We start from the raw sequence: 16,320 nt of genomic DNA on the forward strand, positions 1-16,320 counted from the left end.
AACCTGTAGATAAACCTGTAGATAAACCTTTAGATAAACCTGTAGATAAACCTGTAGATAAACCTGTAGATAAACCTGTAGATAAACCTTTAGATTGTCATCAGGAGCAGGTTCATCTCTGGGTCAGACTCATAAAAGTGAGAAGGGCACTTGTCCCATGTGACAACAACAAAAAATTGAGAGGAGGTGTGTGTGTGTGTGTGTGTGTGTGTGTGTGTGTGTGTGTGTGTGTGTGTGTGTGTGTGTGTGTGTGTGTGTGTGTGTGTGTGTGTGTGTGTGTGTGTGTGTGTGTGTGTGTGTGTGTGTGTTTGGAGAGAGAGAGAGAGAGAGAGAGAGAGAGAGAGAGAGAGAGAGAGAGAGAGATGACATCCATATCGCATTTTTTAAGTCCCGCAGAGCACTGACACAACCCCCCAGCATTATGTATGTAAATAGCGCCCCCTGCTGTTACATTACAATACTGGCTTTAATTGTCATCTCCCTGAAGGATCTTCACAGAAAACCCCTGAGGTCCCTTTTGGTCTATTAGGTGGACCAGTTTCATTTGCAAATTATAAAATGCATAGCTTCATTTAATGTTTCCACACTTTTCTCAGTACTACAAATACACTCCCCAAAGTATTTATTTGGACAGTGGAGATAAAGTTTGTATATTTGTCTCCATACACCAGCATTTTGGATTTACGATCAAATATTTAATATGAGGTGACAGTACATAATGTCACCTTTTATTTCAGGGTATTTTCATACATATCTGTTTTACCGTTTAGAAATTAAAGAACTTTATGTATCTAGTCCTCCCATTTGAATATATATTTTTTTCATCATTATTTGGACAAATTCACTTATAGTGTATTAAAGTAGTCAAAAATGCAGTAGTTGGTCGCATATTTCTATCACACAATGACTACATCAAGCTTGTGACTCTACAAACTTGTTGGATGCATTTGCTGTTTATTTTGGTTGTTTTTCAGATTATGTTTTGCACAATAGGAACTGAGTGTTAAATCATGTATTGTGCCGTTTTGGAGTCAGTTTTATTGTAAATAAGAACAGAAGATGTTTCTGAACACTTCTACATTAATGTGGATGTTACCATGAGAAAGGATAAACATGAATGACTCGTGAATAATGATGAGTGAGAAAGTTAAAGAGGGAACAAAGATCATACCCCCACAATGGTGAGAGGTTAGAATGTTTTGGGAGCTTTATATTTGTGCATCTGTAACTTGCTCACTCATCATTATTCACAATTAATTCATGGTTATCCGTAACCATGGTAGCATCCACAGTAATGGAGAAGTGTTCAGAAACATCTTCTATTCATATTTACAATAAAAGTGACTCCAAAATGGCACAACACATTATGTAACATCCATTTCTATTGCGCAAAACATCATCCAAAACACAACCAAAACACAACCAAAACAAACAGAGCCGCAAGCTTGATGTAGTCCCTGTGTGCTATAAATATCGGACCAAATACTAAACTTTCGACTCCATGTAATGTAGTGCACTATAAGTGAATTTGTCCAAATACTTACGACATCTTCAAACGGGGTGACTAGATAGTGCATTAAATTCTAAACACTAAAACAGATATAAGACCCTCAAATAAAAGGTGAGCTTCTGTACATTCGCCTCGCATAAAACATTTGATCTCAAATCCAACATGCTGGAGAACACCAAAAACAAGATTTAGTTTCACTGTCCAAATAAATAGGTAGAGGAGTGTCCATAAAGAGGCAGTAGTTAGGTCAGGAGGGCAGGATGTGAAGATGTACTTTAATGTTCCCTCCAACAGCAGACAGCCTCAGCACTGCTCTATATGATCACCCTTTTGTGCTCAAAACAGTGTGCTATTAAAGAGGTAAAAGTCCCTCAGAACACCAACCGTTTCAATACACCAACACCAGGGTGCAGGATGCAACATTTTGCAACGTTCAGATAGAAATATGTTATGAAGAACAAACTTGCCTCTCAGACATGTAGAAATATGAAATCAAGTCAGCTCTATTCATGGAATCTTTAACTGTGTTTCTAACAATGTTTGGCTACTGAACGTGGGCCTAACAAACATGAACGTGGCCCTGACAAACATGAACGTGGCCCTGACAAACATGAACTGCGCATTGGTCCTCTGATCCTTCTCGCCTCTCCTCGTCTGAGGAGGAGGACGAAGTAGACGATCGTTACATTTACTAAATAAACTGAAGTAAAACATTTTTTTTTAAATTAAGTCACAGAAGAAAATCACATAACAATAACAAGGCTATGTACAGGGGGTACCAGTACCAAGTCAATGTGCGGGGGTACAGGTTAGGCGAGGTCATTTGTAAAGTGACTATGCATAGATAATAAACAGCGAGTAGCAGCAGCAGAGGGGGGGGGGTCAATGCAAATAGTTTGGGTGGCCATTTGATTAATTGTTCAGCAGTCTTATGGCTTGGGGGTAGAAGCTGTGAAGGAGCCTTTTGGTCCTAGACTTGGCGCTCCGGTACCGCTTTCCGTGTGGTAGCAAAGAGAACAATCTATTACTTGGGTGACTGGAGTCTGACAATTTTTTGGGACTTCCTCTGACACCGCCTGGTATAGAGGTCCTGAATGCCAGGAAGCTTGACCCTGGTGATGTACAGAGCTGTACCCACTACCCTCTGTAGCGCCTTACAGTCAGATGCTGAGCAGTTGCCATACCAGGCGGTGAAGAGAGTAGAGGATGATGAGCAGTAGTAGGCCTAGGCCAATACAGAGTGATATACATTTGTACTTCAGTAAGATTTGCTTCTTAGCATTCATTGCCATGGCAATCAACTGTATCACAGAAATGGATCGTAAATCACAGAAAATAGATGTTATGGTGGCAGCTGCAGAGTACATGGGTGTAAGACGTCTTACTGCAGAAGAGTTACAAGGTGTGTTTAAAGAGTCACGTCCTCCCAGGTCACCGTTGGCCTGGTGTAGGATCAGTTAGGGTCAAAGAAGTAGAATCGTGATTTACATTTTTATGAAATAGTGGTATATACAGGTGGAGGGTTAGTTGGTGGTATGTAATAGTGGTATATACAGGTGGAGGGTTATTTGGTGGTATGTAATAGTGGTATATAGGTGTAAGGTTAGTTGGTGGTATGTAATAGTGGTATATAGAGGTGGAGGGTTAGTTGGTGGTATGTAATAGTGGTATATACAGGTGGAGGGTTAGCTGGTGGTATGTAATAGTGGTATATACAGGTGGAGGGTTATTTGGTGGTATGTAATAGTGGTATATAGGTGTAAGGTTAGTTGGTGGTATGTAATAGTGGTATATAGGTGCAAGGTTAGTTGGTGGCATGTAATAGTGGTATTCAGGTGGAGGGATAGTTGGTGGTGCAGTTTATTCCTTTTCCCCGATCCTTTTTTATTTTTATATTTGAAAAATGTAACATGTTTGACCAGACACTACCGCACAGTAGGTAGGTGGCGGCACGCACAAACAAAATGTGTGAATGCCATGATACTAATGAAAAAGTGCATGTCAGAGCAGAAACTATACTATGAAGTTTCCAAAAACACAGCGGTCTCAATCATTGTGAAATGGAAATAATATGGAACTGCCTTAGAATCTGCCTAGAGCTGACTGTCCGACCAAACTGAGCAACCGGCTAAGGGCAGGTGACCAAGAACCCAATGACTACAGAGTTCCTTGGCTGAAGTGGAAAAACCTTCCAGAAAAACAGTCTCTACAGCACTTCACCAATCTGGGCTTTATGGGAGTGGCCACTCCTGAGAAAAAAGGATGACTGCACGCCTATAGTTAGCGAAAAGCCAAATGCAAGACAGATCATAAGGCAAAAGATTTGATGATCTGATGACATATTTTTGTTACTCTTTGGCCTGAATGCAAAGTGCTGTCTGAAGAAAACAAAGCACCGCTCATCACCCATCTAAACACCATACCTACCCTGAAGCCTGGTAGCGGCAGCATTATGCCATGGGGATGCTTTTCAGAGGCAGAGAGTCTGGTAAAGACAGAGGGAACAATGAATGGAGCCAAATCCTTGATGAGAACCTGCTCCAGTGCAGACTACCTTAGACTGGGGCGAAGATCAATGTTCTAATAGGACAATAACCCCAAGCATACAGCCAAAGCAACGTTGGAACGGTTTTAGAACAAGTATGTGAAAGTCCTCGAGTGGCCCAACCAAAGCCCAGACTTGAATCCCATTTCAAATCTGAGGAAAGACTTGGACGTTTTGGGAGCAGCGGTGAACAGCAGTCTATACTGAACAAAAATATAAACGCAACATGCAACAAATTTATAAGATTTTACTGAATTACAATTAAAATAAGGAAATCGGTCAATTGAAAAAAAATAATTAGGCCTTAATCTATGGATATCCCGACTGGGCAGGGGTGCAGCCATGGCTGTACCTGGGATGGCATAGGTCTACCAACTTGGCAGCCAGACTCAGCCAATCAGAATGACGGACTTTACAGAAATACTCCTCAGGCGATCCCGCATGTGGATATCCTGGGCTGGTGTGGTTACATGTGGTCTGCGGCCGGTTGGACGTACTGACAAATTCTTTTAAACGACATCGGAGGCAGCTTATGGTAGAAAAAATTCAATTCAATTCTCCGCCAACAGCTCTGGTGGACATTCCTGCAGTCAGCATGCCAATTGCACGCTCCCTCTCAACTTGAGATCTGTGGCATTGTGACAAAATGGCACACTTTAAAGTGGCCTTTTGTCCCCAGCACAAGGTGCACCAGTGTAATGATCACGCTGTTTAACCAGCTTCTTGATATGCCACACACGTCGTGTGACTGGATTATTTTTGGCGAAGGAGAAACGCTCACTTGAGATGATAACAAATGTGCACAGAAAAGGTGAGAATAATAAGCTGTGTGAAAATTGGACATTTCTGGGATTTTTTTATTTCAGCTCATGAAACATGGTACCAACACTTTACATGTTGTACATATTTCTGGTCAGTATAATTTAAGAGCGTTGGGGGGGGGGGGTCCAGATGTGCAAATTTGACAGACATTCCCGACGACTGAATGCTGTAATAACTACCAAAGTCGCTTCTGCAAAGTATTGATTTCAAGTAAAGTATTAATTTCAGTAAAGTATTGATTTCAGTAAATGAGATCCATTTCATTTTCAGTGTTGCTAAAACTTAAAATGACATGTTTTCATTTTGTAGCTATGAGGTATTTGCATGTTGAGAAATATTTAAACCATTCTGAAATCAGGCTGATAAAGTGGAGTAAGTCAAGAGGTTGAATACTTCAAAGGCACTGTGCATGACAAATATTTTCTCTTATAAACCAATATGGTACAGACGGAAAGTAACGATGAAAATTTGTTAATAACCACAAACGACAGCTTTGTTTTTATAAAAAAATGGGTTTTAACAATTCCATTTTTCAGTACAAAACATTTGAAGCCCTGCCAATCAAACAAGTCAACTGAAAAAAGTATGATTTCCCCCGTCCAAAAATAACATACATATTTTATCCTTCTCTAATTATGGGAAATATTACACTAACGGAAAAAACTACCAATCACTCATCGTTAGCTAATAGTAATATAAAAAGGATCAATGTGAAGTCCTGTTGGTCAGGTTAGAGTCCGAACACACGTCGTCGAACAGAGTCCAGTCCGAACACACGCCTCCACAGTTCCGATCAACAAAATGGCGTCTGTCTACTCTATGCAGTCTTCTGCTGGCCCTTCTTCCCGATAAGGGACTTGTGGATGTGGGGGATCACACCTGGAAACAGAAGCACCAGTGGTTAGATAGGAACACAAGTGAGAGTATGTTAAAGATAAATGGAGAAGGGATGTTGTTCATGCATGTACATCAAGTGTTGATTCAAATAAATACAAATTAAAATAAATACAGGCAAATATGCATGAGTTGTGTTGGGGCTCGCGCATGCAAGTAATTTAATAACAGTGTTCTTTCTGAACCCACCGCCTCCAGCTATGGTGGCCTTGATGAGGGAGTCCAACTCCTCGTCTCCACGGATAGCGAGCTGCAAGTGGCGGGGAGTGATACGCTTCACCTTCAGATCTTTAGAGGCGTTACCCGCCAACTCTAGTACCTGGAAACAAGTCAGCCAATCATGATACGATAATGTATATAACTCCACTCGAAACAAAAACATGTATCTGTGATCAACTGAAATCTAGAGCTATAATCTACATTTGTCAAAATTGTATTATTGACAGCTTTGTTTTGTTCAATGTTCTCTACCTACAAAGTACTCCAAATACACTGCATGACACCTGCTCATCGAACATCTCATTCCAAAATCTTGGTCATTAATATGGAATTGGTCCCCCCTTTGTTGCTATAACAGCCTCCACTCTTCTGGGAAGGCTTTCCACTAGATGATGAACATTGCTGTGGGGACTTGCTCCCATTCAGCCACAAGAGCATTAGTGAGGTCAGGCACTGATGTTAGGCCTGGCTGGCAGTCGGTGTTCCAATTCCTCCGAAATGTGTTAGATGGGGTTGAGGTCAGGGCTCTGTGCAGGCCAGTCAAGTTCTTCCACACCGATCTCAACAAAACATTTCAGCACAGACCTCGCTTTGTACACAGGGGCATTGTAATGCTGAAACAGGAATAGGCCCTCCACAAACTGTTGCCAAAGTTGGAAGCACAGAATCGTCTAGAATGTAATTGTATGCTGTAGTGTTCAGATTTGCCTCCACAGGAACTAAGAGGTCAAGCACGAACCAGAAGAAAGAAAAAGACCCAGATCATTATTCCTCCACCAATCCCCGAGTTGTCCCGTCGGAGAAGCGTGATTCAGCACTCCGGAGAGCGTGTTTCTACTGCCCCAGAGTCCAATGCCGGCGGGCTTTACACCAGTTATGCCGACATTGCTTCAAGGCAATTAGGAACTCTGGTGAGTGATACAGAGGACAGATGATTTTTACGTGCTACGCGCTTCAGCACTTGGTGGTCCTGTTCAGTGAATTGTGGCCTACCACTTCGTGGCTGAGCAGTTTTTTCTCCTAGACGTTTCCACTTCACAACAACACTTAGTTGTCCGGGGCAGCTCTAGCAGGGCAGAAATTTGAACTGACTTGTTGCTAAGGTGGCATCCTATGACCGTGCCACATTGAAAGTCACTGAGCTCTTCTGTAAGACCATTCTACTGCCAATGTTTGTCTATGGAGATCGCATGGCTGTGTGCTTGATTTTATACACCGTCAGCCATAGCCAAATCCAGAAATTTGAAGGGGTGTCCAAACAGTAGCAGTCAAAAGTTCAGATACTAAAAATAAAGAAACCCTTGAATGAGTAGGTATGTTCTACATCAGAACTATGAAATATAACATATGGAATCACATAGTAACCAAAAATTTAAAAATAGAGTTAAACTCAAAATATATTTTATATTCTTCAAAGTAGCCACCCTTTGCCCCGATGACAGCTTTGCACACACTTAGCATTCTATCGACCAGCTTCATGGGGTAGTCACCTGGAAGGCATTTCAATGAACAGGTGTGCCTTGTTGAAAGTTAAGAGGGAAAGAAATTTCACAAATTAATGCATTTGAGCCAATCAGTTGTGTTGTGACAAGGTAGCGGGGTATACAGAAGATAGGGCTATTTGGTAAAAGACCAAGTCCATATTATGGCAAAAACAGCCCAAATAAGCAAAGAGAAATGACAGCTTCCACCAATAATAAGAGACTTCCTTGGTCCAAGAAACGCACGCAATGGACATTAGACCAGTGGTAATCTGTCCTTTGGTCTGATGAGTCCGAAAGTGATTTTTGGTTCCAACCGCCGTATCTTTGTGAGAATCAGAGTAGGTTAATGGACTCACAGATTGTGTGGTTTCCACCATGAAGCATTGAGGTGGTGGTATAAGGGCTATTTGACCAAGGAGAGTGATGGAGTACTGTATCTGATGACCTGGCCTCCACAATCACCCGACCTCAACCCAATTCAGTTCCAAGACTGTTGGAAAAGCATTCCTCATGAAGCTGGTTGAGCTAATGCCAAGAGTGTACAACTAGCTTTTTTGGGGGGTGGGGTTTACTAAATGATTTCATTGTTTGTCTTCACTATTATTCTACAATGTAGAAAATAGCAACATTTTTATAAAAACCCTTGAATGAGTAGATATATATATATACATACATACATACATACATACATACATACATACATACACCTTCAGAAACTATTCAGACCCCTTGACTAAACACATTGTTAGCCTTATTCTAAAATGGATTAAATACAAACTCAGCAATATACACACAAAACCCCATAATGACAAAACCCCATAATGACAAAGCGAACAGGTTTCGGAATTTCAGCAAATGTATTAAAATAAACAGAAATTCCTTATTTACATAAGTATTCAGCCCCTTTATGAAACTCAAAATTGAGCTCAGGTGCATCCTGCTTCCATTGATCATCCTTGAGATGTTTCTACAACTTGATTAGAGTCCACCTGTAGTAAATTAATTGGAAACGATTTGGAAAGGCACACATCTATTTAAAAAGATCCCACAGTTGACAGTGCATGTCAGAGCAAGAACCAAGCCATGGGGTCAAAGGAATTGTCCGTAGAGCTCCGAGACAAGATTGTGTCTAAGCACAGACCTGGGGAAGGGTACCAAAAAATGTGAAGCATTGAAGGTCCCCAAGAACAGTGGCATCCATTTTTTTTTAATGGAAAAAGTTTGGAACCACTAAGGGTCTAGAGCTGGCCATATGTCCAAACTGAACAATCGGGGGGAAAGGGCCAGGGAGGTGACCAAGAACCCGATGGTCACTGACAGAGCTCCTCTGCGGAGATGGGAGAAACTTCCAGAAGGACAACCATCTCTGCAGCACTCCACCAATTAGGCCTTTATGGTAGAGTGGCCAGACCAAACTCACCAAGTATATTTATTTAACTAGGTAAGTCAGTTAAGAACAAAATCTTATTTACAATTACGAGCAAATTGTGCGCAGGGGCCGGGGTAGGCCGTTTGTGATACAGCCTGGAATCGAACCAGTCTTTAGTGACGCCTCTAGCACCGAGATGCAGTGCCTTAAAGACTGCTGCGCCACTCAGGAGCCCTCATTAAAAGTCACAACAGCCCGCTTGGAGTTTGCCAAAAGGCACCTAAAGGCTCTCAGACCATGAGAAACAAGATTCTCTGGTCTGATGAAACCAAGATTGAACTCTTTGGCCTGAATGCCAAGTGTCACATCTGGAGGAAACCTTGCACCATCCCTACAGTGAAGCGTGGTGGTGGCAGCATCATGCTGCGGGGATGTTACGCAGAAGCAGGGACTGGCTTCTGCGGTGGCCTCAGCGGTGAGTCAGGGTTGAGGGAAAGATGAACGGAGCAAAGTACAGAAAGATCCTTGATGAAAACCTGCTCCAGAGCGCTCAGGACCTACGGCTAGGGCGAAGGTTCACCTTCCAACAGGACAATGACCCTTAGCAAGCATACAGCCAAGACAACGCAGGAGTGGCTTTGGGACAAGTCGCTGAATGTCCTTGAGTGGCCCAGCCAGAGCCAATCTTGAACCTGATCGAACATCTCTAGAGACATGAAAATAGCTGTGCAGCAATGCTCCCCATCCAACCTGACAGAGCTTGAGAGGATCTGCAGAGTAAAATGAGAGAAACTCCCCCAAATACTGGTGTGCCAAGCTTGTAGCATCATACCTAATTAGACTCAATGCTGTAATTGCTGCCAAAGCTGCTTCAACAAAATACTGAGTAAAGGGTCTGAATACTTACATAAATGTGATATTTCACCTATTTTTTTTTTTAAATATACATTTGCAGAAACGTAAACTTTTTTTTAAGTTGGGGGGGGGCAATTTTAGAATAAGGCAAAAAAAATAACAAAATGGGGAAACAGTCAAGGGGTCTGAATACTTTCCAAAGGCACTGCATGTGTACCAAGTCATGTTGCTAAATTCAAAAGAAAACAAGATTTTTTTACAAATATATATTGTTTTATCCCTGATACCATTCAAACCAATGACAATTCGGAACTTGTTTATGTCTCACCTCAGCGGTGAGATACTCAAGGATGGCAGCACTATATACAGCCGCTGTGGCTCCTACACGCCCGTGGCTGGTAGTACGGGTCTTTAAGTGCCTGTGGATACGCCCCACTGGGAACTGGCAGGAACAAAACAGATGTGAGGTTAGGCGACAATGGGGAGGGGATGAATGGATTCTAGCAAATGGAGTACACATGAACATTGAAACTTTACTGTAAATGCTGGAAACACACAGAAAGCGTTGCTACTCTTGCTTTGAAAATAATGAATGGCATGCAAGGTGAACTGCATCAGGATCTCTGTAGAGGTATTCAATTTTACCTGCAGTCCAGCTCTCTGGGAGCGTGACACAGCTTTCGCCTTGGCCTTACCACTGTCTTTTCCTGCCTTACCGCCAGCCTGGAATATAGGGAGCAAAACACAGAATATTATAAAAAGAATAAGTAAAATGGGACTTGAGTAAAACAGAAATAATGTAATTTGCATGCGAGCACTGTTTCCCAAAATGTCTTTAAATAACACCTGCTAAAACTCCTGAAATACCGCGCTGGTCACAAACCAACACTTGCTAGCAGTTACAGTAAAACGCAAGTGCTCTCATACACACGATGTTTTGCTAGTCTCAGGTACTTATTTTACTAATTGAATCTATCAAATAGGAAACTTAATGTTTCTCTCACCTTTATTTTAATTGTGGATTACATTGAAATGCATCCCCTATAATAAATGTGCTCCATAAATAAAAGTAATATTTTATTATTGTACAGAAACGTGTTGACAATTTTGGGTCATAACGCACCAATGGCTGTCACTCAAAATAAAGACAACACTTCAGATTGATTAACAGGTCCATATTAAAATAGCTATTTATGAGGATTGTTAGCTAGCATTCCAGCTGAATCACCCTGTTCTTGTCGGCATACGGTTTCCCGCCAGTTACTAACCAGCAGCTGGAATCAAAACGTTGCTATGAAAAGGCACTGAAGCATGCTTTAGCACAGTTGAGGTGGTAACTAGGTGCGTGGCTAACACACATTTTTACCAACATTCACACTATTGTAATAAAGTAGTCATGTCGAGGGATTGATAAACCCAATGCATTTGCCACTTCCTGAAATTGATCAAACCTAAAAGAAAGAATTAGTAGCGAGACAACTTCCGACAGATGGCAATATTAACATTTGATTTGGTAGATAACAGCAGCCGCGGGACAACCCGACCGTACTTGAAAACAAATTGTCAGCTAGCTAACGTTAGGGTATCTAGCTAGCTAAATTAGCTAACGTTGGTAGCCTAATAGCCGTTCAACCAAATAATATGAACGCAAAAATAGCCAAAGTAAGATATATTTCTAACATGAGTTAACAATACCAGCAATTACCAAACAAATAAAGCTAAAAGTTTCACATGTTAAAAAGTAACCTGAATATCTCTAAGTAAATATCGGTTAGTAATGCAAACTTGTTAGCTTACTGTAGCTGGCTAACGCTAGCTTGGCATTTATTTTTAGGTAATTTGAAGCAGCAGTAGCCGGTAATGCAATTACAACAAATGATATACAAAGCAGTCGTTATTAAAAGGATCACTACAAAGAATAACCACATAACGTTACCATTTCAGCGTATTGTTATTTGGTTGTGGAACTGAGGAGCTCGGAAACAATTTCTGTTGAAGACGAAGAGAAACAATAAAGCCCTTCAGGCTCGTAAAAGCTATGCCCGGGACTCCTCGCGAGTGGACATTGACCAATGGAAATTCGTGTTGTTTCTTTGAATCTTTTTTCTGCCCAATCACAACGCTGCTTGTACACATTTTACCCATCCCCCACCGCAACTTCGGCATGTCCTTTGCGCACGAGACCAAGTAGGCTGGACTGCTGAGCTAGATATTGCCACTCAAAATGTACTTGTATTGATTATCAATATTATTCACGTGATTGACTAATAAAATGCTGAAATATATTACGTGCATGCGCACATCTGGATATTACATATTCAGAAATACTCAAAGCACTCGTCTTTGATAATGATTGATGCAGTTGCAAACTGATTGGATGCTTTGCTTTATCTTGGCCAGGTCGCAATTGTAAATGAGAACGTGTTCTCAATTTGCCTACCTGGTTAAATAAAGGTTAAATAAAAAAAATAAAAAATGTCCTAAAATATTTATTTTCATCACAATTGGTCTACAAAATCAATGGGTAAATAATTAGCTAGTGCACAATGAATTTAAAATACTCAGCAGTATTTTACTAGTTTGCCTGAGTATCTATTCGTTTCAAGTCATTTTAAGACGACGAGGTTTTCAATGCATTAGAAAAGTAAACCGATTACGATAAATAATCGGGGGAAATCGTTGATTTCATCGAATTAGGAGAGCACCATTTATTGACTGACAAGAGGAATCTACCAGTAGAAAATCAACAGTTTGCGGTCTGCTGTTGTAATTGGCAGGCGATTGGCCTATCAGAACGCAGTATTGAACGGTATGTTACTCTGCGAATTGGTTAAGCACGCGGGGGGCGGGGAGCAGAACCTAGGAAGGAGAGAATCTGGCTGCTGGTGGCGAAGATGGCCGACGGGGACAGTGGGAGTGAGCGCGGTGGCAGCAGTGGTGGCGTAGGGGGTGGAGGCGGCGGGTTTCAGCACTACCAGCGGGACCAGGAGACCCAGGAGCTGGCCTCAAAGCGACTGGACATCCAGAACAAACGCTTCTACCTGGATGTAAAGCAGAATGCGAAGGGCAGGTTCATCAAAATCGCCGAGGTCGGCGCCGGGGGCTCGAAAAGTCGTCTGACCCTTTCCATGTCAGTTGCCGCCGAGTTCCGTGACTACCTGGGGGATTTTATAGAGCACTACGCCCAACTTGGGCCTAGTAGCCCTGAGCAGATCGCTCAGTCATCCGGCGGGGATGACAGTGGGCCTAGGCGGGCCTTGAAAAGTGAGTTCCTGGTTCGAGAGAACCGAAAATACTACCTCGATCTGAAAGAGAACCAGCGGGGGAGGTTCCTCCGCATCAGGCAGACCCTCAACCGAGGCCCTGGGTTCGGAGTAGGAAGTGGCGGAGTCCCTGGTGGCATGCAGTCCGGACAAACCATCGCCCTCCCGGCCCAAGGGTTAATAGAGTTCCGTGACGCCCTAGCCAAACATATAGACGACTACGGAGGAGATGACGAGGAACTCGCCGGTGGCGGAGGAGCAGGGGGCTACAGCGAGCTTCCGGAGGGCACCTCTATCATGGTGGACTCCAAACGGTTCTTCTTCGACGTCGGGTCCAACAAATACGGAGTTTTCATGAGGGTGAGCGAAGTCAAACCCAGTTATAGAAACTCTATCACTATCCCGTTCAAAGCGTGGGGCAAGTTTGGAGGCGCATTCTCCCGTTATGCCGACGAGATGAAAGAGATACAGGAGAGACCGAAGGATAAAATGTTTGAAAGGAGACCAGGAGGAGGAGTTGCAGGAGGAGAAGAGTCGGAGGGAGACGAGGTGGACGACGATTGATCAAGCCGGCTGTGCAATCTGATCAAGCTGTCTGACAACGTGACGCAAAGCTTGAATAGAATACCTATTTTGTGCATGACGTATGAATCAAACCTAAATGCTAAAAAAAAAAAAAAAAAAAAAGTGGAGTACAAAAAGTATATTTGACCTGGAAATACTGTCTATATAAGATAAATGCGTTATAAAGGTTAGGTCCATGTTTTTTTAAATTAAGTTTTATTTAATCAGAGGAGCCCAATTTGCGACCAGGGTCTCATATTCAATGGTGCCCTGAGGACATAAAATAATAGATAAAACTACGAGATGAAAAAAAAAAAAGATACAATAACATATACATAACATTAAAAGATCACAGTCATAAACAAATTGTTAAAGTCAATCAATCAAAAACAATTGCACACCTCAGTGAACTCATTTATCATCAGGGTTTTAAACTGCCCTGGTGGTACCAGGTCATTTGTGCTAGCTATTAATAGTTGGATCATATGAGATTTTCCTTTGATTAAAAAATTTTTAAGATTGTCCATGTAAAAAGTATCCCCACTCATGTTGTTAGCCCAGCAAATCCAGTCTCACAATGTTTCAGAACGTGACATTAGGCCACTGGTCTCTTTTACCGGTAGAATATCTATTTTTAACTCTAAACAACTTGGACCAGAACTATGTGCTGTATATAATAACCCAAAAAAAAGTGAAAATGTGGTGTTTCTGAGCAAAGAGATGTGAAACTCAGCTTATCTAATACATTGCTGTGTGTTCTGTCTTTTAAGTGGTTTTTACAGTCAGAGAACAACTGTATTGTTTTGGAATAAGCTGAATCATTGTTCTAAGTAGGACACAGAATTGGGTATAGACAGAACAGAGAAAAAATTGCCTGGTCTCAGATCTGTTTGTTCAGTTTTACCAACCACCAGACCAGCATCAGTGACACACAGGCCCTAGTAACAGGGAAAAAAGGAAACAGACCCATTGGTTGGTTGGGTAGTCGTCGTGACCACACGTGGCTGCATGCAGTGCGTCATGAATTGAAAAGCAGGGGATTCCCTCACCCTCATTTAGACTAATGCTGCTCAGCTCCCATAGTAGATTGTTGTCATACTGGTTCTATGATCTTTCCATACAGTCTATGGTTCTGTCTTTTGGCCTGTGTGCCTGTAGGGATGAACATGATCTATCTATGGACATTTTACTAGGACGAGACCTGTGTCTGCCCTGTATTGTCAACCACAAGGATGGGAGTCTTGAATGTCAAATCCAGCAACCTGTTAGATCTTGGTGACTCCGAATGAAGATTGCTTAAGCTAGGATGACTGGCACTGGTCTTTGTTTCTAGGGGTGGTTTCCCGGACACAGATTGAACCTAGTCCTGGACTGAAAACTGCTCAATGCAGAATCTCCATTGAAATAGATTTTTAGTCCAAGACTAGGCTTAATTCCTGTCTTAAATAATTTTTCTAAATAAATATATAGAAATATGTCTATTAGATGATATGTAAAATGTATTGAGTATTGCTGCCTAAACTGAACTGGTATAAGCTATTTAAAACACTAAAGCTTGGATGCAATCATCCGGGGAGATTTCTAACGTTTTATTTTATTCCCTGAATGAAAAATGAAGAGCATAGAAAACGATATGGAAGTGATAACATTAACAAACACATACTTTTAAAAAAAAAAAATATTGTACACAATACACTTAGATCCAGTCCCATTCAAGTAGTCTGTCTCAAATCTGTCCTCTCACTTCCTGTCCATCGGACAGAAAGAATATCCATCAAGCCCCTTTGCCCCCCTTCTCTCAATCCATCACTTTTACATTTTCTCTCAAGTTGGTTCTCTTTCAGTTGACAATAAGACATGACTGAATACCATCCAGGCTTCTTATTTCGGTGGTTGGTCTATACTTTTTATTTATCATGCCTGCTCTTTTATTTAGCATTTTTCTGATTGCTGTATGTTGGTATTTATAAAACATTTTTTGACAACAATCAAAGGATCAAAAGTTTAATTCTGGTCAACATACATACAAAAAGTAATGGCATTTTTAACCTTATTCAGGAAATTACATCATCCTTAACCATCACATTTCCCTCTGTGTGTGTGTAAACCTTCTCCTATTGGCTTTCCTTTACCCTTCAGCATAGCATGACAGAATGTGTCATACAAACAACATCTGGGAGCAATAGTTTTTTTTCTACTGATATAAAAAAATATATTATATATACACATGAGTTTTAACTACAACCTTATTCCTGTATTGTGTTACATGAAATGGCAGCTGTTTACCTCGTGAGTTCTGCTGTAATATTCTACCAAGTTCCTTTCAACGGTAAATAAAAAAGTTCTTTGCTGAGGAGGATGAGTGTTTGTCTTCTTTTCTCCATCCAACAAATCAGATTCCACAGTCATGGACTCGTTGTGTGCTAAGACTATGTAGGTTCTTTAATATAAGTAATATGACAGATTTACTATGGTAAGAAAATGACGTTAGGGAGGTCTTATTCAGCAACAGATGAAGGAATCTCACAGAACAGAATTCAAGTGATGAAACTAGGGACTCGGGAGGAACAACCCATTCAACCTTACAGGGTACACTCACATTATATGAATGTGTTTCAAGGGTGTAGATAAGATTGACAATATTACCACAATATGATCATTCATCCCTGTCCAGAAACAACACTAGGTACTTTAATTAGATCTAAAAGAATTGGGATAGGTGTAAACAGCGTGGTTGTAGACCCATCTTGCCTTCTGATAGGTGGAATATTCAACACTACTTATATCTGTTCCTG

The 16,320-nt window shown here is 41.4% G+C and overlaps 2 protein-coding genes across 3 annotated transcripts; one reads left to right on the plus strand and one right to left on the minus strand.

The window, feature by feature from the left end:
- Positions 1-5,369: 5,369 nt before the first annotated feature.
- Positions 5,370-11,749, minus strand: LOC129826634 (histone H2A.V). 2 transcript variants are annotated; one of them, XM_055887572.1, is made up of 5 exons: positions 11,635-11,749; positions 10,344-10,421; positions 10,027-10,140; positions 5,961-6,090; positions 5,370-5,756 (listed from the first exon to the last, which is right to left on the minus strand). In XM_055887572.1, the coding sequence occupies exons 1-5, from the start codon at positions 11,635-11,637 to the stop codon at positions 5,695-5,697; spliced, it is 387 nt and encodes a 128-aa protein (XP_055743547.1). In that variant the 5' UTR covers positions 11,638-11,749; the 3' UTR covers positions 5,370-5,694. The 2 variants fall into 2 exon arrangements, with proteins under 2 accessions (XP_055743547.1, XP_055743546.1); XM_055887571.1 differs by lacking the exons at positions 10,344-10,421; positions 11,635-11,749 and having other exon boundaries at positions 10,027-10,239.
- Positions 11,750-12,546: 797 nt separating this feature from the next.
- Positions 12,547-15,879, plus strand: LOC129826633 (transcriptional activator protein Pur-beta-like). The gene has a single exon (XM_055887569.1). It carries the CDS (start codon positions 12,593-12,595, stop codon positions 13,523-13,525), a length of 933 nt encoding a protein of 310 aa, XP_055743544.1. The 5' UTR covers positions 12,547-12,592; the 3' UTR covers positions 13,526-15,879.
- Positions 15,880-16,320: the final 441 nt, after the last annotated feature.

This window comes from Salvelinus fontinalis, chromosome 28 (genome assembly GCF_029448725.1).
Source record: "Salvelinus fontinalis isolate EN_2023a chromosome 28, ASM2944872v1, whole genome shotgun sequence".
In the NCBI taxonomy this organism is placed as follows: domain Eukaryota; kingdom Metazoa; phylum Chordata; class Actinopteri; order Salmoniformes; family Salmonidae; genus Salvelinus; species Salvelinus fontinalis.